The sequence below is a fragment of the Clarias gariepinus genome, chromosome 7, assembly GCF_024256425.1.
Source record: "Clarias gariepinus isolate MV-2021 ecotype Netherlands chromosome 7, CGAR_prim_01v2, whole genome shotgun sequence".
Taxonomy (NCBI): domain Eukaryota; kingdom Metazoa; phylum Chordata; class Actinopteri; order Siluriformes; family Clariidae; genus Clarias; species Clarias gariepinus.
Genome location: NC_071106.1, coordinates 11,006,561 through 11,032,910, shown reverse-complemented (window position 1 = coordinate 11,032,910; position 26,350 = coordinate 11,006,561). Strand labels below are relative to the sequence as shown.

The window sequence follows — 26,350 nt, the reverse complement described above, 5'->3', positions numbered from 1 at the left end:
AGAGTTACTATTATTTTTCCACTATCAGTGACCACCTGGCAAAGACAAGAAAAAAAAGAAGGGTCCAACCACTATGTGCCTGGCACCTCCAAAAACTTGTGAATTGAGTGTGTGTCTGTCATGTGTGTGTCCAAGGTGTATTATGATATATCTTTATATGAAGTCCACTGGCAGTATTCTATTAAATGGATTTGTGTCATAATTACAAACATACAACAGATGTCACAGTTCACTCACTCTTTCCCTTTCTTTGTGTTTTCAGTTCAGTTTTAACCACACCCCCGTCCCAGTGTAAACTTCTATCTCATAGTAAGCTTCAAGGTGACTTGTGTGTGTACATATACACAACTGTTCGATTTCTTCTGTTTCACGTTTAGGAAAAGGATAGTCTTCAGCTTAAGTGTCGAACTCGGCTGTGGGTCTCAAAGTGACGGCAGTTGAGGCAACGTAGCAGGAGCTAGATCTTCATGAAGAGATGTTGAAGAACAGAAAGCTAGAGGCGAGGGGGCTCTGGGAGAGCAAAATCGAATTTATTTTGGCTGTAGCAGGAAACATAGTGGGTTTGGGCAATGTTTGGAGATTCCCTTATCTCTGCTACAGGAATGGAGGAGGTAAGAGCACTGACAGATATATTATACTGATCATTGTCTCTCCTAGATTGTATGAATGATTTACTGTGATTTATAATCATTTGGCTTTTTCTGACTTTTAAAAAATTCAGGCATTAAACCAGAATTTTATGAATTATGCATAGCGATTTATTTTTCATTTATAGTGTAACATTGATCTATTTGTTGTAACCAAGTTAATTTTTTTAAAATTTGTTAACTAATTCAGGGGTTGGTATTGTTTTCATGTTATAAGGGGTGTTTTTGGTGCCCTACTTGGTGCTTGCTGTGACCTGCGGTTTGCCCCTATTTCTTCTGGAAACTGCTATGGGACAGTACACACAAGAGGGGGGCATCACATGCTGGAAAAAAATCTGCCCACTGGCTGAAGGTAAGTGACATAAGGGTTTGCTGTGTTTATAAGGTTATGCATGGAATCATATTCAAGGTCAGCTTGACAAAGTTTTACTATGCAGCAGTCAGCTCATGTGTATGATGATGATGATAATGGTACTGTAACCATCTTTCTCAAAACATAATGCACACTAAAATAAATAACATAGACCTAAAGTTGAGATAACAACAGCTTGTGCTTTTCGTCTGTCTTGTGTATTTCTTAGATATAAAAACAAAACCCTTTCTATAGGCTTTATTTAAATTCCGGTTGTGACAAACAGATGAGTCTTTAGTCTTCTCTTATTTGTGTCCTGATTATTCAGAGTGCTCATAAGTTGACTGAGAGAGAGCTGAGACTGGTACATGGTCCATATCAAACTATTAATTGACTAAAAACAGTGAAGCAAGACCATCAAGGCATTTAAAAATCAGTAATTATATTTTAGAATACTTTTTAATGACACTGGTATAGCAAGTGTAGCTGGGTAAAACAGATGTACCATGCTCTTACAGGTGGCATGGTGGCTTAGCGGTTAGCACTGTCGCCCTGCACCTCCGTGGTCCAGGTTCGAGTCCCGCCTCAGGTCTGTGTGCATGGAGTTTGCATGTTCTTCCCATGCTTGGTGGATTTCCTTCCACAGTCATGCAGCATAGGCTGCATTTTGGTAAATTAGATAAGATAAGCTTACAGTGTTCCAGACAAGTTGACACAAAACTTCCTTATTATAAGCAGCTGAGAAAATGTCACAGACCTTGGGTATGTCCTTAAAGATGGTAGGATGCTGCTTAAAGTGGGTCTGAAAACCGAGGTCACTATCTGAAAAAACACCCAGGTTTATGATGCACTTTCCAGTTTTCACAGACAGGGACACCAGCCTGACCAGCACTTCCTCTCTCTGAGGAATTTCCCAACAGCAATAATTTCTGTCTTTTTATTCTTTAGTTGCACAAAAAACATACCTGATATTTAACATGACAAAGTTTCTCTTTCTTTATTATGGAACAACAAACTTCATAAGGGCTCTGGAAATTTGAATTAGCATTAATTCATCTTAATTCGACATTAGAATTGTATCAGCTGGGTTAAAAATGGCTATGAACCATGCAAAGGAGGAAAATTATAAAGTTTTTTTTCATTATACTCAAAATTCAGCCAAAGATTTTTAAAGATTAATCAGATGTTTGTTTTCTGGATATGACTAAGTGACTTAAAGTATCTAAGTAACATACATTTCATAGGCATTTATCAGTAATGCACTGGATCACCGCTCTAAATGGCATTTAAAAAAAAGAAGAAAAAAGTATACAATAACCATATGACCAAAAGTATGTGGACACTTGTGGAGTATTGAAGGTCTTATTTCAGACAGTGGGCTTTACCACTGAGCTGTATCCCTTTTCTACAATAACAGAATTTTTTTTTTTTTTTTAACTCACAAGAGCACAAGTGGTTGGGCGTGATGCAGGGTAAGTAGGGCTAACTTGAAGGGCTTTGTGCAGGCCACTTAATTTTTTTCACACCAAACTACATCTATATTGACCATGATCTGTGTACAATGGTATAATAATTTTGGAAAAGGTTTCTTAGATCCAGTGAATGGAAATCATAATGCTACAGCATATAATTAATTTAGAAAATTGTGTGTTTCCACCTTAGTTTAGGTAAGACCCACATATGGGAGTAAATGTCAGGTGTTCACAAACTTTTGCTAGTGTAATAAATTATTTCCTGTGGTCTGTAACTTACTGGCTCTTTGTTTTGTTTCAGGTGTTGGCTATGCAGGCCAAATGATTCAACTGTATGGATGCATGTACTACATCATAATCCTGGCCTGGGCACTGCTCTATTTGATTTTATCTTTCAATTCCCAGCTTCCCTGGGCCAGCTGTGGCAACACCTGGAACACAAGTATGAATTATGACCAAAAGTGTCTTAAATTGATGAAACTTATCAAGCCTTGCTTTATAAATACTGCTTAATTTATTCAGGCTTTACTGTTTCCATAAACATTTTTGCCTACCGACAGAAAATGCTGTATATTTTTGAATAAAAAGGCCTGGGTGAAAACTTGGCATATAAGGTTTGACCCTGCATTTAAGTTAAGTTTCGTGGTCGTTGCGAAAATGTGTAAGCTTGAGAGCAGCGCGTTTCAATATTGAATTCTGATTGGCTAATCGCTGTTATTTATAGTGTATATGTAGAGAGTTTAAATATTTCATTTTCATGACAAATTTTACATAATACACATCATCATTAATCTGAAGGGTGGTTGTTGTTTTGTTTTTGTCATTTTTTTTTAACAGGGGGCATCTCATCCCCTCGTATCCCTGCTCAAATCATGCCCTGCCCTCAACCTCTCACTCCAATATAGTGACTCCTGTTCTATTGTACCCTATTCTACAACACCAAATTAGTGTAAGCTCTGGACAGTGGTCCCATCGGAGGAGGTTGGAACAGAACCTCCTACAGAACCTGCCATGTATCACATCAGTGTACTGCACTCTAAATGCATCTTGTTTCTCAACACTGTCAAGACCCAGTTCCTTGTCATCCTGGGTTTACTTTGGATGCACAAACATGATATACCTCTCTTCCCACAAAATCTGTGTATCACCTACCAGTCTGAACATTATCTGACTGACGTTACACATTCCCATCATAAGTGTAACTTTAACTACTATTAAGAGCCCAGAAACTCAAAAAGAGTTCTGTGATATTTTCAGCAGCAACAAGGCTAGCAGACTGCACCACTTCGGCTGTATGACTCGCCATTGAGCTTTTCAAGTTTATCCACTGTCCCAGAAAGAAACACAAGCCATGAATGATTCTTCTTTGTGGAGAAAAATGGAGGGTCCTTATACCATGTATAGATTACCAAGACCTAACCCAGATCACCATAAAATATTGATATCCATTGCCAGCATGCCTATAGCAACTGCTAGAAGCCAAAGTATTGCAAACCTGGACCTGAGAAGTGCCTACCACCTAGTGTGCATTTGCATTGGAATAAATCAAAACTCTGTCTTGAGCACCACATCTGGCCACAACATTTACCAGGTTATGCTGTATGAGCTTTCCTCTGCACCACCTGTGGATTCAACAATGTGCTCCATGACATGCTGAAAAAAATTATATAGATGACATCTTGAAGTACGCCCAAATCTCTCCAACAGACTGAACGAGTTGAAGTCTTCTAATTGTGTCAAAGCCTGTGCTCATACACAGATAAGATCCCTGCAGTAACCTCATTCTCCCCAACCACTGTTAAGGAACTGCAGTTTTTCCCTTGGTTTTGCAGACTTCTGTTGTGGACACATTAGGGGTTTTAGCATGATGATTGCAGCCCTATTGCCCAAGCAAAATAAGGACTAATTAACTATAGTGGAAATCTAGTACTACACAAGATTTTGAAAAGCTTAAGCAAACCTTTACTTCTGCACCCATTCTTAAACACCCAGATATGTCAAAATCGTTTGTGGAGAAAGACGATGCCTTAGAGAGTGGTGTTCAGGTGGTGCTTTTTCAGAGATTTGGGAACCAAATAGGTTTTCTTCTCCTGCTGAGTGCAGCTAAGACTTTTTTTAAATCTTTTTTCCCCTTTGATTAGGGGGTCTACCCCCTAGAAAACAAAGAACCACCTGATAAATCCTTTTGCTCAGTCACAGTTTTTGGGGGCTATCACCTTGGACATTGATGAACTGTCTATTCCACTATTCCTTAATCTAGAATCTCTGAAAATTGTGCCTCAGGAAAGAGATTCACAGCAGCATTACTTACATTTAGAATTCTGATTTTCATGTAAGTTGCTTCATGACTGACTAGTCGCTCTTATCCAGAGTGACTTACATTTTATCTCATTATACATCTGAGCAGTTGAGGGTTAAGGGCCTTGCTCAAGGGCCCAACAGTGGCAACTTGGTGGTTGTGGGGTTTGAACCTGGGATCTTACGAACCGTAGTCCAATGCCTTAACCACTGAGCTACCCCTGGCCCCCTTTAGTTTGACTGAAGAGATCAGCTTCTTTCTTTGGCTCATAGAATATTAACAATATTAGAAATCAAATAAATTCTGCTTATGTTCACCAGTCTTAATGTCAACCATTCCCCCAGTTTTATTCAAAAGTTTAGTTAATGTTTTAATGAAAAAAAAAGCAAACAGAACACCCAAGGCTTACCCATGTCCATGAGGACTATCCACTCCGATCCCAAGGAAATGGAAACACAATGCATTACAATTGCAAGTCAATGCTGGCAATAATAGAATAGCACCAATGCACTATAGCTTCCCAAATCCCTGTCTGATTTAGGGCAGAGTAGACAGAGATATGGGAACGTACACATCATGAGGCTTAGTGTCTCTCCAGATTTTATGTATTTGTGCTTATTTATGCACTATTCATCTGCATGCTTTCGTGGTTCCGCTGTGCGAGTATAACCTACGACAGTCACTTTTGGACATCAATAATATCTGCACAAACTCTGTTTCTGATTTTATTTTCACCTTTCACCGGATATTACCGGTGCATATAAGGAATGCTAGAAGGAAACCTATAAGGAAACCACAACATAGTGAGCCCTTTATCCCAACCGAAAGTGACCATAAACAAAGATGAGGAAAATGCAGAGGACTTTGGGCTAAGCTAAGGTTAAACCCATATCTGCCACCACATTTTAACATTTTTCTCGCTAATGTGTGGTCCCTGGAGAACAAACTTGGTGAGTTTAGGATCGGAACTCTCACGCAGAGAGAGTTTAGGATCGGAACTCTCACGCAGAGAGAGTTTGATTACGGAATGCAAGATCATGATTTTCTCAGAAACTTCAAAAACACAAATTTTAGGGCTAATAAAGAAGCAGCATGCTCAGGTAAAAACAGTTGGGTAATGTAAATGTGAAGTTGGGTAAAGTTTATGTAAACAAAACCTAGTGCACTGTCTCTGACACTGTTTCTACTACCTACTCTGCAAATCTTAAATACCTGATTATTAAGTGGAGGCCATTCTTATTTATCATTGCTTCTTTGTTCACATGCATTGTTGTGATTGCAGTGTATGTCCCCCTGGATGCTAGAGCTAGCACAGCCAAGAAAGAACTCAATGGTGCTATTAACAATCACGGCATATTAACTGCAAACAGTGCATCCTGACTGAGCTTTTATTGTTGCTGGGGATTTAATTACAGTGACTTAAGATCGGTTTTGCCAAAATTCCAACAAAATGTGTCCTCCTTCACTAGGAAACACAAAACCCTAGATCATGTTTTTATACAAGTGTGGCTAAGGCTTACGTAGTCACACTCCTCCCCAACCTTGGACAATCTGAACATCTTTCCTTGTTTCTGCTACCCAAATATTTTCCAGTCATCAAACGTGTAAATCCAACAATCGGGATTGGTAAAGTCTGACTGGATGGGGCTGATGCAGCAATTTAGACATGACTGGAGTGAATTTCCTTCTTTAGGCAACGACTGACTTAGTCACCATCATCAATACCCACACATACTGTATTCTGTTTTCTTTTATATAAACAGGTGTGTAGATTGGGTGGCCACATACAGAAACATCATAGCATTCCGTGACCAGAAGCAGTGGAGGTCTACCTAATGCTCAAAGCGTGCAATCCTTTTCTATGCTCGTTTTGAGAAAGGGAACATTGAGTGCCTGCTCAAAGCCGACCTATTACCATGTCAGCAGACACTCAAACAGTCCACCTCTGAAGTGTGTGCTATTTTGGGCAGGGTAAAGGCAAGGAAAGCAGCTAGCCCTAACCCTTGCCCTTTTAAGAGGTAACATGAAATAGCTTACAGGGAGGAGATTAAGCACATACTGTAGTAGCATGATGTGAGGATACCAACCTGCAACTCAACACCAAGAAGACAAAGGAGAACATTGTGGATTTCAGACGAGCTGGCAATCACACTTATGCTCCCATTCACATCAACTGAGCTGTTGTTGAGTGTCTACCCAGCTTTAAGTTCCTTGGGATTCACATCCAACTAATTTTTGAACTCTTCTTTTCTGAAAAGAAAGGCACAACAGCATCTGAGAAGACATAAAAAGTATACTGGATACTGGAGAACTTTTAGCACTGTTCTTTTGAGAGCATCCTCACACACTGCATCTCAGTGTGGCAACTGCACTGCACTTGCACTGCTCTGGACTATAAAGCCCTTTAGAGGGTCGTGAAAATCCCTCACCAAATTATAGACACCCAGCTACCCACCTTGTGGGACATTTACAAATTTTTGACCATTCTTCCAGACCGCATTTGTGACATCAGACACTGATGTTGGAGAAGGCCTGGCTCGTGGTCTCCACTCTAATTCATCCCAAAGGTCTTCCAGCGGGTTAAGGTCCCCTCATCCAGCATCAGTGTCTGACCTCACAAAGGCGCTTCTGGAGTACGGGATATTCTTATAAATACACTACCAACACAACCAAGGTCTTCATCATCGAAAAAAATGTGGAAAATGTTCGACTGGCCAAGTCATTGATCAGACCTTAATCCAGTTCCAAATGTATTTTATTTGTCCAAAAATACACAAACATTGATAGAGTATACAGACATGAATGAGCTAATCAGTACCAAATCTTGCATATTTCTTTTTCTCTTCCTTTCCTTCTTAGACAGCTGCATTACTGTCTTAAATAATGACAACTGGACGAGGCAGGTCAACTCAACATCAGCAGCCACAGAGTTTTGGGAGTAAGTGTCAAACATGCCAATCTTGTAAAACTTTTTATCCTCATTATCATTAATGTAGTAGTTGACCTAGACAGATTAAATAGTAAATCTACATTATATTACGCTTTCACTTATTTCTATCATCTTACTGCACAGACGCAGAGTGCTTACTATCTCTAAAGGTATTGATGAAGTGGGTAACATCAACTGGGAGATTCTCCTATGTCTAATCGCAATGTGGATTATATGTTATTTCTCTATATGGAAAGGAGTCAAGTCCACTGGCAAGGTGAGTGTGTGCTTGAATTATATTTAACTTATTCATATACGTACATTTCCTACCATTATAACATTGGAACACAGTTTATATGACATTATTTAATTTGTTTTCTGTTCACTGCTATGAGGTGGTGTATTTCACAGCTACGTTCCCTTATGTGATGCTGTTGGTGTTGCTGATTCGTGGACTGACTCTCCCTGGAGCCAGAGAAGGAGTTATTTTCTACCTTTATCCTGACTTCCAGAGACTGTTGGATCCTCAGGTGCAGAAAATGCACAGCATGCAAAAAGACACACTTTTATGGATTACTGCAATGGGATTATACTGACAAACATTGATAATTGAAATATCTTACCATTTTCTCTTAAAAATACATTCTCAAGCCTTACTTTTAGTAGTTAATGTCTACAGCAAAATATAACAACATTTTTGGTGCATAACTTTACATTTAAGAAAAATAAACAACGTAATTATAGTTTGTTAACTGATTCCTTTGTGTTTGTTTGCTGCGCAGGTATGGATGGAGGCAGCCAGTCAAATTATCTACTCCTATAGTATAGGTGTGGGGATACTGACTGTGCTAGGCAGCTACAACCAATACAACAACAACTGCTATAGGTAACCTGAACATTTTATAACATTAACATTGCATTACATCAGTGGCTAGTATAGTTGATATAATATTATAAAATAAATAAATAAGGAATTTGAACAATTGGTCACCATAAGTTGATTAACAATATATCATAATTCATGTGTATAATAATAATTACAATAATGTCTAAAGCAAATAATCAATATATTTCCTAATTATTATTTATTATGTAATTATAGTGTAGTTAAGGTTGCACAGTGCATGTAAATCTATTTAAATCAATAAAAGAATTATCAAAAATGCTTTCATTATTAGTTAATAATATTTTTTAAAATTAAGAATCATACTGTAGATATTGTGTCTCATTTGAGTATAATATAATTCTCGATATTTTTAGGGACTGCTTTTGGCTGTGCCTGCTAAACAGTGGCACCAGTTTTGTAGCAGGCTTTGCAGTGTTCTCCGTTCTGGGCTTCATGGCTCATGTACAAGGTGTTCCTATAGAGGACGTGGCCGAGTCAGGTATCACATGTTGTAAAATTAAAATAAATAATGTATGTATACAGTATAGAGTATACATACATGCTTACATATGGCAATTTCTTTTTCTTCAGGTCCTGGGCTAGCTTTTGTAGCTTATCCTCAGGCAGTGGCTTTGATGCCTTTTCCTCAGCTGTGGGCTGTGTGCTTTTTTATTATGATTATTCTGCTCGGTCTGGACACCCAGGTGCATGTACACACACATACACACTGTATTTAGGGCTTGTGAATGACAATAACTTGAGGAAGAGTGTGGTTCTTCAGATTAATAGTACTATGTGATTTTTTCTACTTATACTGTTGGTAATCACAGCCATGGCATGCATTGTACAATGGTGCTTTAACTTTTCTTTTTGTCTTGTCCTAAATGGAAAAAAGGCCAAAGATTTTTACATGTCTCATGGGTGATACATTGTCTCGTGCTGCCAGTTCAATCTACAATGGTGCTCTGACTTGGCGTTTTATTGTCTTGTCTTGAATGAAGAAAAGGTCAAAGGTTGTCACACATGTGTCTTCAGTGATACATTGTCTTGTGCTGCTTGATCTTTTTCATGGACATCTCTCCCTACCCTGCAACTTTAGCCTGATTGCTTTCCAACTCGTCATGTTAAAAAGCCCACCTAAATTGTGCTTTATATGTAAGATTGGTTGGAACAGTTAAGCTGTTAAGTATATTACTGTACGTTTATTGTCTTCTAGTTTCTTGCAATGGAGGTAATCATTACATCAGTGACAGACGTGTTCCCAAAAGTGCTCCGTAGAACTGGATGCCGAGAAATCTTTTTGCTGATTTTCTGTATTTTCTGCTTCTTCAGCCAATTGATCATGGTCACAAAGGTAGGCACGAATAAAAAAAATTTATATAGCCATGTTTTTATATCAATATAGAAACAGAAAGGAACAATAACAAGATTCACTGGGTTTCTTTCAGAGCCCCATCAACACATCCATTAGTCTCATGATAATACTGCTTTCTCTTCCAAAGTAAATCTTTGAGTTTAGAAACTAGGTAGTTCTCAAAGTCAGATTGTATTTGTAATTATTATTTTTTTATTTTGTCTTACAGGGTGGAATGTACGTCTTTCAGCTGTTTGACTACTATGCCTGTAATGGCGCCTGCATCTTCTTTCTTTCTGTATTTCAGTGTCTGGCAGTTGGCTGGGCCTTTGGTGAGACACAGACACCTCACATATTAGCTGTGCGCACTAATTTGTTATTAGCAAATTCTACTTATCAATAATACATAGATTTTAGAGGTTTATAGTTAATCGGAAAGTTAGCTACTCCAATCCAGAGCGGCTTCTCCAGATTGCTACATGATTCTGCCATGGCATCACCTATATTCATAGAAATTAAACATGAAATAAGAATAGCCATCAAAAAAGAAGTTCAAAAATCAGACAAAGTTTGTCCACTGGTGGACTGAAGTGGGGGTGTTCAGGTTTGATATTGCAGTCGTACTGAAAGTGACTTTTTAATTGAAGATCCAGTCAATTTGTTAAAATATGATGTCATAAACAATATGACTAAAACAACTGGAAATTCTTTTCACACCAAATTTCTTTATCTTAAAATGTTGAAGCGCTTAAAGCCAAAATACATTTGATTAACTTACTTATTTACTCATTGCACCATAAATACAGCATCGCAATGGAGACAAATGAAGGGTTTGACTGCAAAACTAGTGAAAAAAAAGAATAATGTTTTTTACATTTTTAAATCACTACACATTCTTCTTCTAGAATCTTTGATCTTGCATGTGAACATGTATAAAGGGGTAATTGCAACTAGTGAAGTGAAACTTCTACTGTAAATAGAAATTGCAGTTTAAGTCAAACTTTTGGTAATTACTTTCAAGGTTTTTCATAATCCTGAACGTACTAATATTTTTTATGCTCATATTCACGGTCAAAAACACAACTGCAGTCTGATTTCTCAAGTGTGACTAACCTGTAGGGGGGTAGAACTGCCAGGACTCACCCTGATATAACCGAAATTTTCCATAATATTTTGTTTATGCTTATAAAAACCCTTGGGAAACGCATTTCTTAATTTTTATGCTCCCCCGAAAACTGCCCAAGTTAATTTATCTTTTTTTTTTTCAAATATAGTCTAGGATTTTAAACCTGGGACTCTTTGACCATTATAACAATGGCTTTTTCAGGAGCTGATCGAATGTGTGACATCATTAAAGACATGACAGAGTCATACCCCAGCATCATCTTCAGGCTTTGCTGGAAATACATTACTCCATTAATTTTTCTGGTAAGGTTTTAATTGCCTGTGGTTATACCCTGGTTTTTATTTATTTAAAGAAACCTATTTTATAAATTTATCATATTAACTAAAATTTTTTTGATTACCTTGGACTTTTAGTACATGAAGTCCTTTAAGATGATCTGATACATGCAACTGATAACTGAACTCATTATTTGTGAACAAGCCACACAATTGCATACACTGATCTTAGACAGTATTTTCTCCCTATAACAGTAACAAATTTAATTTCCCTGTTTAATAATAAATGTTTCCATTTCAAACAAACACAACATTGCAGAATTTATTGTTGACTGATATCTATTCCTTATTGCATAGGTATGTTTCATCTATTCTTTGATGGAGGTCCAGCCTCTGACGTATAACCGCTGGTATGTGTACCCAGCCTGGGCATATGGGCTCGGCTGGCTGATGGCTCTCTCTTCCATCCTGCTGGTTCCTGCATGGGCACTGGGCGACTTAAGGAAAGCAAAAGGGAGCCTCAGAGAGGTGAGAATAGACACTGCCACAAATTATATCTTAGCTTAAATTCTATATAGTTAGAATATAGTCAAATATAAGATTGTTAAGCTTATTTTGAATCAAATTCTACTAAAAATTTAAGCAAAAAATTCTTATATAGCTAGGTTTTAGGAATTTATTTCTTGAAAGAGATCGCACGGTGGGGTAGTGGTTAGCCCTGTGACCTCGCAGCTTCAATTCAGGGTCGGGGGTTCAATTCCTGCCTAGGATCTGTGTGTGCAGAGTCTTTATGTTCTCCTTGTTCTTTGTGGGTTTCCTCCTTTCAGTTCAAAGACATGCAGATTAGGTTTGTTGGCATCCCAAATTGCATGTAGTGTGTGCGTGCCCTTTCACTGACATTTTATTGTCAATAGTGAAATGTTGCATCTATATAGCATTAATATACTGATAAGCATTATAATGCCTTTGGTCTTAAAGTTTAATATTGCATCATCTTAAATAATTATCATGCCCATGGTAATTTCTTACAGTTCTACAGTTACCTTTTTCATCCTAAAGTCCTCCAAGTATGTAAATTGTCCACTCTAAATTGCCCCTACTGTAGCTTTAAATAAGTATGTGTTTGGTGGTGACATCCCATCCAGGCTGTAATTCATCCTTTAGCAGAGTGATCCTAGAATAAGCTCCAGTTCCCCAGCAGGATAAAGAGGTTCCCGAAGATCAATCAATAGATGAATGCATTAGAATAAACAATAAACTCTTGTGGATGGTTTTGACCATGATGTAATCACTGGGCACAAAAAAGAAGAAACTTTCTTCAGTGCAAATTCAAATGTAAACTTCATTCAAAGTTTTGAATAGAGAAAAAGAAACAGACAACTTCATTGGTGTTGACTATTGCTTGAATGAGTGATGCATGATTCTTGGTATTGTGTAGTGTACAAATGTTTTAGGCAGATGTGAAAAAATGCTTAGAAAAAGTAAGAATGCTTTTAAACATGTTAATGCTTTTTTTTAATCAATTAAACATAATGAAAAGTAAATGAATGAAAAAAAAAACAAATCAAACCAGTATTTGGTGTGAAAAAACAGCAAAAGCATACAAGAACCTTGTATCTTGTTACTGTGCTCATTCTAAAAGTTTGACTTGCCATGGTGTATGACCTGTCACATGAAACTGTTTAGCTGTTCCACACCCAACTCTTTCTTTTTTAGGTAATAAGTGTATTTAAACCTACATATAAACTTGATTATCATTAGCACATGCTTGGTATCATTGGTTAATCATACACCTGACTCTGATCCAATAACATCCCAGACATTGTGCAAGTGTGAGAAAAAATGCTGGTTTGAAGCCAAAGGGTTTTCACCAAAAATATAAATTAGATTTTGAATTTCCTTCTGTTCACTCATTTTGCATTTTTTTAAAATTGATAAAATTCCTTGCTTTGCAGGATTTCTTTACACCTGCCTAAAACCTTTGCACAGTACTGTACAGTGTTATACTGTGGTGTGCTTTAAACAAAGGCAGTTTTATCTCTGCAGTTTTGTTCTTTTGTTTTTTAAACGATATAACAAGTTACAGTACTTGCTTTTTTCCACAGCGCTGGTGTCAACTGTGCAGTCCTGAGAACAACTCATCTTTGACCCAGAAGCAGAGAGCAGAAAGACAATTAATGACATCACCTCTTTGACAAAGTCTGCAATACTGAGGAATGTTACCTATATAATACTAAACAGATATTGCATTTGTCTTTTTATAAACTGGAGAAATGACCTATAGACAGAAGACAAATAACTTACTGAATTGCCAGGGCTCCACCTAAAAGTGCATATCTACTCTGTGTAAACTATAAAACAGTTTACTGCTATATAAAGCAATGCTTTAGTTTCTTAATGATAAGAAAAACGTGACCTGTGGCTTAATGATTCACAACAAAAACTAAATAAGTTAATTAATTTAACTTAAATATAAAAATTTAACCAAAACATTTTTAAATTGTTGTGTTATTATTATTATTATTATTATTATTATTAAACTCTACTTCCCAAAAGTTAAAACAGACTGAAATTAAACAAAACCAGTGTAAGCCAATTACAAGTCAACTGTAAATCAATTGCAGTCAGTCCTGCTACTGATAACACTGATATTTCCATATAAATCCCCAAACATTAATTCCTGTTCTTCAGTAGTCACGCCATCCTTCTAATAGTAAAACTGAAAAACATTACAAAAAAACCTAATAAATTCAAGTGTCTGTCATACATATTTTTATCTATAGTTTTAGAAAACAACAAACTTGAATCTAAACTTAAATAAACTTAAATTTAAATACATTGTGATTATGGTACACATTGCAGTTTTTACCCATTTCTCACACACAAATGTAACTACACCAATCAGCCATAACATTATGACCACTGACAAAGTAAATTGATCACCGACTATACACAGGCAAACTGGTGACAGGATCATGGCCACCAGAGGCTTACCCATGCTTACGACGGGAATCAAAGGCCAGCACATCTGGACCAATCCCACAGAGGAGCCAATGCAGTACAAACTACCAAAAAAAAAAAAAAAAAAAGGCAATGCTGGCCACAAAAAAAAATTTATCAGAATGACCAGTCTGCCACGTACAGGGCTTAGCAGGAAAGAGTTCAAGGTTGTTGATCTGGCCTGCAAATTCCCCAGATCTCAATCTGACCGAGCAACCATGGGATACACTAGAGAAACATCTGATCCATGGAGGCCCCATCTCCCAACCCAAAACACCCAAAGGATCTGCTGCTAAAATCCTGTTGCCTGATACCAGAGTCATGCCTTGAGGAGACAAAGCTGCCCAGACATCACAAGTTGAATCTACACTATACTGGTCTTCATGTTTGTGTTTTATTGTTATGGATGACTGGTGTATGCACACAATTCTAAAAACTTGCTCATGTACTGTATCAACATGAATCTACCGTATCTTGCTAAACTCGAACAAAATTCCTACTATTTATTACAATTTCTCTCCAAGTCACAGTTGTACAAATCTCTGAACACAAATTGCATTACCTAACACTGTTCAGTTAGTAACCCTGGCCTGCAACAACTAGATTAGCAATTCTCTTGCATGTTGCCTATACAGGCGTTAGGCAGGAAGCTGCAGCAGCAAAAACAAACATAATTGTGCCTCTCTACTCCACAACTGGTTTGCCAAAACTCCACATTTTGTAGCACTGTAAATTTTACCATACTTCTGAATCTCAGCCTGGCTGTAGAAAGTGTAGACCCCATAAGTGTGTGGCATGATGCATGTGATGCAATCCACAGAGATTAATGCTAGAGATAGATCTGTCATGCCATCTCCCAGTCCTCTAGCATGACCGGGATCAGCAGGTGCAGACTGGTATGTTTCATTGCATTTTTTTTCCAAATTCTTTTGTTAGTTCAGCTGAACACTTTGTATTACAGTAAATATGTTAACATTTAACAAGTAACATTTATTTTATAACATACCATTTTTGTATCTGTCTACGGCTTTTTATCGTTGTACTTACTGAGCTTTGCTACATACCATGTAAAAAATAGATAACATACGTGTTGCACATGCATGTAAAACTGAAAATGTAATTTTGGAACAAAACCCACAGACCTCACCAAACTAACTTCCACACACTTGCATTTAAATACTGTATGTAACATGGTCTAATGAAGCCAAGGCATACATTAATAAAAACTAGATGGTAGTGTTTTGAATCTCACATCATTGTTTATTTGATGTTCTGTAAGAGATAAGCATATGACTGCTGTGTGTATTATTTTGGTGATGGGAATACATTTTGAGAAGAGCACATTGTTTAAAGGCTGAATTTAATTTTATGAGAAATTGGTTAGAGACTTTATCTTTGCTCACATTTCATCCCAGGCTAATGCAAACAAGTTCTGTCCAGGCCATCTTCTGTTAAAAACAATTTTTTTTCACAACATTTCTTTTAAGTTCACATATCACACCTTTTTTTTTTTTTTTTTTTACAAGAAATTCCCAAGCATACAATAAAGCCCTTCCATAATGTTACTCAAGTTTAAGGAACTGTGCAGAACTTACACACCTTCCTCTTTAAACATCAACCCATGCATATAACTCCTGCACAACTGTCTTAATGTGAAACTCCAATTCATTCCTGAGCTCTGAAAATTAAATGTCCAAATATAAAAAAACTTTATAGCAAAAAATGCCTTTTTAGCAAATGAAATATTCTTCAATCTAGCAAATCTATCAATAATTTCTTAAAATAAGTTAACAAACCAAACATTAAGTTTTTGTAGTCTGTTGCTAAAATTGTTATATTGGCAAGAATTGTGTGTGTGTTTTTTTTTTTAAAGAAATAAATTGTTAAACAAGTAAAATTTATTGCCAATAGAACAAAAGTTTTGTTTTAGGCATTTAGGCAACAGAAGAACAGAAAGCTAGAGACGAGGGGGCTCTGGGAGAGTAAGGCCTTGTTCACACGGGTGTTAAGTTTTTGGATAAACGAACGTGCTCTGAACGTCCTAGACGTTTACGTTGCATTTTGTAGTGGTGCTTGATTGACTTCTACACCGGCGTTCGTTTGTCTCTGTCTAACGTCAGCCTGCAGCCCCAACTGTAGTTTGTGTGTTAACCTGTGGGGGGCAGTGTGTCGGGATCTGGATATGAAAGCCCGCCGCTACCGGGTTCACTTTCTGACTGCACAACGTCGGATTAAAGGAAGGTTTTTTTGTGGTTTAAAAAACATGCGAAAATTTCCGCGCAAGTTTAACAATTATTTTATTTTATTTTGCCCTTTTCCGCATTTCCCCCATGTATAGCATGTAGGATCATGGGATATATCCGGTCCTCCGAAGCGTAAAATGAACGCGCAGAAAACGAACTAGAAGCGGTTTCCTTGCGTTCGTTGGGTTTTGAACGCCAAGAAAAAGCTGCATGCAACGTTTTTTTAATGCCGTATAAACGCGCAGCCGAACAAACGCACGTCACCAAAGCCCGTATGAACACTCTCATTGACTCCTATGTGTAGAAAACACTCTGCGCTTGATCCGCGCTCACCGGACGCTACGAACGCAAAAAAAAAACGCTTGATTTTAACGCCCGTGTGAACAAGGCCTAAAAGCGAATTCCTTCTGGCTGTAGCAGGAGACTGTCATGAAGCAGGTGATAATGGCTGTTGGTGTTGCCGTGGGCATGAAAGGGCAGGCATAGGCACAGAGGGGTGTTTTTAAACAAGAGTCTTTAATCATGACAAAACATGAATCACAAAGAAACAATACAAAAAGAAACAAACACTCAAATTATAATAACCATAATCGAAGAATACCCAGGCTCTATGACAAGACACACAGGACATAAGCATTATGATAAAACACAGGCTTAAACAATACACAGGCTCTAATACCCATTACACAGGCTTACCCTTAACAACAACACAGTACATAGGCTCTACAAGCTAAGCATGGAGCTGAGACAAGAGACTGGACAGGGGGGGACGAGAGACTGGACTAGGGCTAAAGACATGGCAATCAGCTAAACATCCAAGGGACACACAGACTAGGGACACAGAGAGTACTTACAAATCCTGGAATTATACACCAGACCACATCAGCTCCACACACAGTACATACAAACATTTAATGCTCAACCAAGTTTCCCAGTGTAACCAGCTATTTATAGAAAATTTTATGACCTACCTCGTTTCTGGTGAGCTCCCGCATTACCTGACCAAGGTGCCTTCTGGGAAACTGAGTCTGCAAACAAAAACTACAAAAAACTAAACAGTACCCTCTAGTGGCGATTCCTTACAAAGACATTGGGGTTTGGGCAAAGTTTGGAGATTCCCTTATCTCTGTTACAAGAGCAGAGATGGTAAAAGCATTGATGAATATATTATAATGATTATTGTTGCTTTGTATGTTATATGTTGTGCTTTTGCTGCCACAACAAATTCACAAAACAACTAAGCAAATATTTTGTCTTTAATAACTTTCTGGAAGAAATATATTTTTTTAAATTAAAAACCAATTTGGAGGTTGGTATTGTTTACATGTTATAAGGTGTGTTTTTGGTGCCCTACTTGGTGCGTGTTGTGACCTGTGGTTTGCCGCTATTCCTTCTGGAAACTGCTATGGGACAGTACACACAAGAGGGGTACATCACATGCTGGAAACAAATCTGCCCACTGGCTGAGGGTAAGTGTCATGAGGGTTTGCTTATAATTAAGCATTATGACACAAGAGGGAGTGCTGTACTGCTGGATATAGTCCAGCTGTGGTTGTAAATTTGCAGGTGTCACAGCCGTGCTATGGAAACATGCTTTATTTAGCAATACAGCATGACCTTGAGTGTTATATTCATTTTATACAACAGTTCTGCAAACACCATTTATTATCAACAGATCAACAATTTTGTTTTTTTATTTTTCTTTATTTAATCAGTTACTGAGTTGCTTCACCAACCTATATTCTTCTGTGACCAGCAGAGCTGGTAACTTACAGTTAGTGACCAATAGTAAATGTAATTAACATGGGTGAAAGAAGTTTTAAATTCTTACAGATAGTATGCAGCCGAAATGGGGTGGGCAGTCTTGTAAATCTTGTAAGTTTCTTTGTACATTTTTCAATTAATCCACTTTGGAATATCAGCTGCATCAAATTCTGGGTTCATGGGTTGAATCCCATAATAACGTCATATTTGCAAGTCAATCCAATGTCACACACAAAAGTAGTGCTGTTGATCAGGGCTCGGAGGAAGATTTGAAATTCAACCTTGTGTAAGGATCTAGTTAGCTTTAAATAAAAGAACACAGATGACTAAGATGTGATTCAGAATGACTTGGAAGCAATTAGTAAGGAGACAAAGAGTTGTTTAAGATGACAACATTATTAGATGTGTTATCTCAATAAACGTGCTTCTTTGGATTTTAAAAGGAGTTTTTGGCAGGGAGTTGCTTTTTCCTCAGTATGGACTATACAGACCTGCTTTCATCTGTGCTGTCGACCACCACCACCGTTCACTACTGGGTTAACGAATCCTAAGATGTACATTACATATATTAAAACTGTAAAATTGGCCTGTTTGTACAGTACATTAAATATATTTGCAAATGAAATAATTTGAGGGGACATAAGATGAGTAAAAGAACACATCACATTACTTATAAGTGTGCAAATGTTTTTTAATTTTTTTTTCTGTTTGTCTTTTTGTTTGTGCATGCATCATGTTAAAACTACTAAACACATTTTAAGAAGAGATTATGTGCTAATTAAAAATTTAAATAGAAAATGCCCTTATATATAATAAAAAATTTACCTTCAAAAAAATCATTAGTTCATCTCAAAATTCAACAGATGGCGCTGTACATCTTTTAATATGCACTTATGATTTTGCGATTGAAACCTATTTAATAAATACAATTTCACATTTTCATTCTGCACACTTCACTGATAAAGCTAATTGATAAACTATATGAGATGCTTACGGTAATTTAAAAAGATATGCATAGTGTTCTCACTATCAGGAGCAAAGAGAATGATACAGACTTTGGGTAAGTTTTGTAATATTGTTTTTCAATTTATGATTCCTTATGCATGTTGTATTAGTCAAGATTTTTATAATTATTCATCTCAACCATCATCACTCGGCGGTTTCATCGTAAGTACGGTTCATCAAGACTCCCGCGCTGTGATTAGTTTTTCATCTTTCCGCGTGCTGGTCCTCGCATAGTCAAACAGCATAGGTGAGATAGGGGTATAACATCAGGAATAACAGAGGGGGGGTGGGTTATCGGGGGGTAGGACAACTTTCACACACACACACACTGACTGCTGTCTGGCTTACAGATTAAATAAATGGTCTAAATCACAAATGACATTTTTGAATATAAATAATATAACTAAATAACTGAGTACTACAATGACAGACCCAAAGTGTTAGATTACTCGTTACATCAAAAGTAATCCAAGTACTCTAACGCTTTACTTTGTAATGCATTGCACCCAACACTGGTCATGCGTATTTCAGGTGTTAGCTATGCAAGGACCTAAGTTGGGGGTTAATATTCCCCGGCTGGGTCAGCTGAGAGAGGGTGTCTGGTGATGTGAGACCCAAAACACCGTATGATCTTATAAATTCAATCGAACGCATCCATCGCCGCTCCATCCATCATCCATGCACCACTGTAGGGTAAAGATGCCTTCAAAAACAATTCAATTAAATGTTAAAATTCAAAAATACATTTAAAAATAATATAAATAGTTGTCAGGAATCAGGAACAACAAACATGGCAATAAGGTTGATGTTCATGGAAAAAATACACACACAAAAACAAACAAAACAAAACTTATGAAGAATTTACTTGAGCTTTCACCATAAGATGATTTAAATGCATGATAAGTACAATACTAGACCAACTACTGTACAAACGTTTTAGTTCTGTGTGGACAGAAAAACAATCTAGTGGTTTACTTTGACATCACTGCCCCAAAAGAGTGCTACTTCAGAGTGCTATAGGTGGTCCAGGACACCAATCCCTCCTCCACTGTTCGGACAAAACTTGCAGTCCAGGGCATTTAGACTGGGTGTTTTTTTAAAAACTTTAGTCAATCCAGGTCTGAGTACAGGGTTTAGAATGGAACAGGAGGTTTTTCATAAACACAATCTTGAAGATTGGTACTGGAGCGTGGCCAAAGTAGAATACAGGACTTGGGACAGAGCATATAATAGTCAATTCCATGCAGTGTAGTGAACACAGTGTCCTCAAATCTGGGTGGCAATGCAAACAAATTGTCCTCAAACCTGTGTGTGTGTGTGGGGGGGGTAAACATAGTATCCTAAAAAACTGCAGCAGAGAGAACACAATGTCCTTAAACCCATGTGGTGGAGCAATCAACATGTCCCTCCATGCAGGTGCATGCAATGCAGTAAACTGTTTGCAAAATCAGGTGGGGGAATAAGCAAACCGATTAACATGTACATCTCTCCATCTACTCACCTGCATGCTCTTCAATGTTACTGGCTGGACACAGCATCATGTGGTGATTGCCTACAAGTTCTGTTTGCCTCACATATCCCTTGCTGTTGGCTCCCGTGCACTTTCCTTTGCTGCTTAGCACTGTTAAACTTAACTGTGGTAATTATACTGTACGAGTGTAGTATTCTGTCATGAATTGTGGATAGGCACAGCATAAATGTGACTAATAACACTTATTGAAGAATTCCCACATAAAACCAAATTCAACCAAACTAAATATAACTCCGATATGAAGAATTAACCTGAACTTTCACCATGAGACAAATGAAATGCATGAAAGATGCCATTCTAGACCAACTAGACAAGATCAAACTGATGTTTAAATAATGAGACTACTCACTGGGCTAACTAAGTAACCTTTCAATTGGAAGCGAAAGACAAAAGAAACCAAAATCAACTTAAAAGACCCAAACAACATAAATCCCAAGGCGCACACACACATTTTCTGGCCTACAGATAAAGCTTTGATCTATTAAGTCATGGCCTCCACAAAACTGCTATATCCTGTACGTTTGGTCTTTATTTGTCACATGTACATTACTGCAGAGTCAAATTCTTTATCCTTGCTTATTCCATCTCTGTTAGTAGGCTGAGGTCAGAGCGCTGTGTCAGCCATTATACACCTGACGGTGTTTTGTGGTATCTTGCACCAAGATGAGAGATTAGAGGCCAAGGCATCACCTCAAATTGCTTGCAATCTTCCCTACACTGTTACTAAACACACAGTTTTTGCAATGTTGCAAGGCATATTTTCCTGCTAAATAAAGCAACTACCATTTGGGAATACCTTTTCCATGAAAGGGTGTACTCGGTCTGCAATTACACAGCCCCATACACAGGAAGTTGTGATGCTGTGTACTTTGAATTTGTGCTACAAAATCACTTCTGCAGAATTGGATTAGACAGACGAGCCTTCATTCCTAACACGCAGCCATGATTATTGGGTACGTCGACAGTTCACCAATTGTTCTTCCTCGGACCCTTGGTAGGGCTGAAGAAATTTATACCATGAACACCACACCAGTTCTGCTGTTTTGCAGATGCTCTAATTTAATTGTTACCAGCCATCCCAATTTGGCGTTAGTTAAATTTACTCCTTACATCCTTACGTTGGCCATTTTCCTTCTTATAACACAGCAACTTCGAGAACAAATGTCTAATCCCAACCCAACCCTTTGACAGATGAAAATGTAATGAGATAATCAACATTATTAATTTCACCACTTAGTGCTATTAATGTTTCTTGTAATTGGCCACTTTCTGTTTGTGTGTGTGTGTGTGTGCGTGTGTTTTCCCCAGGGCCTGGGCTAGCTTTTGTAGCTTATCCTCAGGCAGTGGCTTTGATGCCTTTACCTCAGCTGTGGGCTGTGTGTTTCTTCATTATCATAATTATTCTATTTGGTCTGGACACACAGGTACACGTATACACACACATATACACTGTATTTGGAGATTAGGAATACAGTAATAGCTGAAAGAATTACTAAGCAATATTGAATTGGAATGAGTTCTGGTATACAAAGTATCATGTTGTATCATATTCAAATTCTATTTGTCACATATCCAGTCATACACAGTACGATATGCAGTGAAATGCTTATACGACTGCTCGTGACCTTTAATCTCTAAATTATCAATAGAAAAAGGAAATAAAAATAAATTAGGGAATGGAAATGAATAAAATATAGAGAGGAAGATAAGAACAAAATATAAAATATAAAATATGGGATATACAAAAAAATATATATATAAAAAAAAAACTAGTTGTACAAAATATACACAGTGATGACTGTACAAATATGCAAACTATGGAAATGTGCAAAAAAGTGAATAATTAAATAAATATAAATAGAAAGTATGCAGAAATAAAATGACCAGAATTGAGCAAAATGAAGTGTGCAAAATGAAATGAAGTATAAATGTCTATAAATGTCCAGAAATGTCCAGGGTGACTGCAAATGTGCAAGAGTGTACAAATAAATTGATACAATCAAGCCATAGCCAATCATACTACAATGCACTGCCTTACTTTAAATTGCCATTTGAATAAGGAAATACTTAAGTCATTTTTTGAATTATTAAGATGTTTTAGGGTGGTACGACAATAGTGGGTTGCATTGTCGCCTTGCACCTCCATGGTCGAGGGTTTGATTCTCACCATGGGTTTGTGTGCATGTTCATTGTTTCCCTTGGTGGGTTTACTCCCACAGCCCAAAGACATGCAGCATAAGCTAAGTGGTGTTTCTAAATTGTCTTAAGGGTGTGAGCGTGTAAAGTCTGCATGTGTGTCCTGTGATGGATTGGCACCTTGTCTAGCTTGTTCCCTATTGTGTGCCCAAAGTTTCCTGGGAAAGGCTTCAGGCTTCCTGCAACCCTCTCTAGGGTAAGCAGTACATAAGATAAATAAATGAATAAAAAGCTAGCAATATTTTTTTTTTACCGAATCAAAGTAGACCAAAATGGACCTTGAGGCTCGCCCTTGGCTACCAGTGAATTTTGCCTGATTGTTTCTTCATTTCATTATCATAACAAGGGAGTGACCTAATTTGTGCATTAAGTACTTTTATTATTTTTCAGTTTCTTGTGGTGGAGGTTCACACAAGAATATCATTACATCAGTGACAGATATGTTATCAAAAGTGCAACGTCTAACTGGATTTCGAGAAGCCTTTCTGGTCCTTTTTTGTATTTTCTGTTTCTTCCGCCAATTAGTCATGGTCACAGAGGTAGGAACATTAAAAATAAAAACTATTATGAGAGAAGAAACATAAACAAACTTGTCAGTCACTACAGAAATTTATTTTTGATATGGGCAGCTACAGAAATGGAATAGTTGCAGGGGACAAATGGTGGACAGAGACAGGCCTGCCAGGAGTGAGTTGCAGTATTGTTGAAATAACAAGGAACTGAATAAGCACTTAATTAGCCTGTGAAGAAAAAAATGGTAAAATTTTTCTGATGTTGTAAAGAAGAAAATTACAAGAGCGAGTAAGGCTTGCTGCCTAATGCAAATGGCTGGGAGTACTTTATTTGGCACACAGTCATAAAACAGCATGAGCAACACATTCACCTTGAGAATCACCAATTCAGCCTAAGCATGAACCAGAGCACATTTAACAGGTCATGCACACACTTAACACACACACAACATGGCCGAAGCCACTAACCCAAACACCCTTCCCCAACAGGGTGAACACACAGCAACTCCTCCCGCAAGGCATGATAGTCGCCAGCCGAAGCCCCGCCTACGCCACATTATGTAGAATAGACAGATGTTAAGTTCTTTGGCTTCCTAACCTTTAAGGATGGGTAATGTATATTATACAATGTAGTGTTATTGCCTCACAGTTTTGCAGTGTCTGTTGGTTTTCCTCTGAATTTACCAGTTTCCTTTCAACTCCTGAAAATGTTCAAGTAGCTACTTGTCCACTCTAAATTGCCCCTAGCTATGTATAGGTGTGTGTGAAAAGTAACTGCCGGTGGAATAGCATCCCATCCAGGCTGTATTTCTGACTTTTGCTCAGAGTTTCTGGGATAAGATTTGGTTTAAATTAATGAGCCACACTCCTTTAGAGCTGCATGTGGTAGCGGATAAATTTGGTGAAACATTGTAAGTTAAAGTATGTTAAACAAATTCTTAATCACAGTACTAAAATTAAAGTATAAATATGGAATTAAAATTAAATTAAATCTTATTAGGATCGAACTTAAGCAAAGTAAACTTTAACACAGTGAAGTGAGTCTTAAGGCCATAGATTTTATCATGTGTAATTAAAAAAGCTATGCGTGTAGGGTTTTTTTTTTGGTCATCTTATACTTTCTGTTTTTTAATTTTGAAGTAGATGAGTAGAAACTAAATGACAATAAAATTAAAACATTGTCAGGACGCTCTACTGTGTCAGCAGATGTCGATGTCATTCAGCCGTGCTTGTGTTTTTGCGTTATTATAAGAATAGAATGCAATAAGCTGTTATAATCATCATAATTCTTTTTAATAAATAATAGCCCCCCTTGCGCTGTACCAACGCTGGCAAAACCTTATGAAATACAAGTGAAACATTAAACGAATTTACATAAAAAATCAAAACAGACTCTGTTTGTGCATTAGAAAAAGTTTGTCAGATTAATGTGCAAAGACTATATAATAAAACTATCTAACTTAATACTAAACCTAAACCAAACGCGTGGATTAATAAACCAAGATGTGTGTTTCTTAGCCCCACCCCCGGTAATACAGCGTATTCAGACAAAGGCTCACCCGCGAGAGGTCGTGCTCGGACCACTGAGCTTCTGCGGATTTTAAAATTTACATTGTTACCATTTTTTAATCACTGGAATGGAGAAATAAAAAGTTTCCTCATTATAACCTGCCTTGTACAGTATTGTTTTTACAGTAATTACTCTATACACAACCCGTGATTTTTTATGCTATTTTACAAATGAAAAATACAAATGGAATAATGTTTTGTTTTTTCTTTTTCTTCTTTATGAAATATAAAATTTTAAAATTTTATAAAAATACCAAAGAAAATTATTGTGTATAGAATGATTAAAAACATTTACACAAATTTAAAAAGAGGCCTAAAGAACTGCAGGTCTTCAGAAGGGCCTTAGATCCAAGAGGGTCTTAAAGTACAGTAGGGAGGGAAAGTGCAGTTTAGTTTCTTTGAATGTACTGTATAGGTGAGAACAGCTGATTTACACCTGGGGAGGGGTGAATTATTTGCATTTGAAGTTGTCCGACATTGTAAAGCACACACAGTAACACTAAAACAACAACAGTAAGGGTTAACCCCTTGAGTGCGCCTAACGCCCAAGAACTATGTTTATGTTTTGTTGTAGTTTAGTTTGAGTTGGACTGCATGTCCCAGACTGCACCTCGGTCAGGTGAGGGGAGCACTCACCTGAACCGAGGAGAGTAATTAAGTTAATTATTATAAATAGCCTGACTGAAGTTCAGTCAGGCGTCCAGCATTTGTTGTTATAGTTTTGGTTTGTTGTGTTGATTGTTTTCTTTAACGAGAGTTGTCATACTGTATTAAAGTTTACTTGGTGCTCTTGGAGAAGAGCTTCTGTTTCTGTTTCGACTTTAAAGACAACAGTAAAAATAAAAAACTTCTTAAAAACACTCGTCTCAGCCTCTGCAGTTATGCCACGCCGCATGTGTAGCTTAGAATAAATAGGAATAAGAGGCCCTGATTATACTGCATGATTATTATTTAGTACAACAAAACTTTTACAATAAAACTTTATGCTAGCGGTTGAGTGCTAAATAGACTATGTAGGAAATGAAAGAGAAGGAAGTTAAAAATAGCCCACGTTTAGAAAGGCATTTTTATTTAGACTATAAAAGATATTTCTGCATCTATTTTTAGGTGTGCCGGCTGCCACTTTTTAGTTAGAAGTTTTTAATACAAGTCTTATAATGCTCACATGACATCAAACATTCCCCTTCTTA

General features: G+C 37.4%; 1 protein-coding gene across 1 annotated transcript; it reads left to right on the top strand.

The window, feature by feature from the left end:
* Positions 1-453: 453 nt before the first annotated feature.
* LOC128528344 (sodium- and chloride-dependent GABA transporter 3-like) lies at positions 454-13,825 on the top strand. The gene is made up of 14 exons (XM_053501158.1): positions 454-611; positions 865-999; positions 2,773-2,913; positions 7,630-7,708; positions 7,844-7,976; positions 8,095-8,229; positions 8,482-8,585; positions 8,960-9,084; positions 9,177-9,289; positions 9,802-9,939; positions 10,169-10,271; positions 11,267-11,367; positions 11,698-11,868; positions 13,446-13,825. The coding sequence occupies exons 1-14, from the start codon at positions 476-478 to the stop codon at positions 13,533-13,535; spliced, it is 1,704 nt and encodes a 567-aa protein (XP_053357133.1). The 5' UTR covers positions 454-475; the 3' UTR covers positions 13,536-13,825.
* Positions 13,826-26,350: the final 12,525 nt, after the last annotated feature.

Bases quoted from the DNA above. Each gene is read 5' to 3' on its own strand.
- LOC128528344 (XM_053501158.1), top strand. From the start codon at position 476: ATGTTGAAGAACAGAAAGCTAGAGGCGAGGGGGCTCTGGGAGAGCAAA. The intron at 1,000-2,772 runs GTAAGTGACATA...GTTTTGTTTCAG, and splicing joins AATCTGCCCACTGGCTGAAG to GTGTTGGCTATGCAGGCCAA. The intron at 9,940-10,168 runs GTAGGCACGAAT...TTTGTCTTACAG, and splicing joins AATTGATCATGGTCACAAAG to GGTGGAATGTACGTCTTTCA.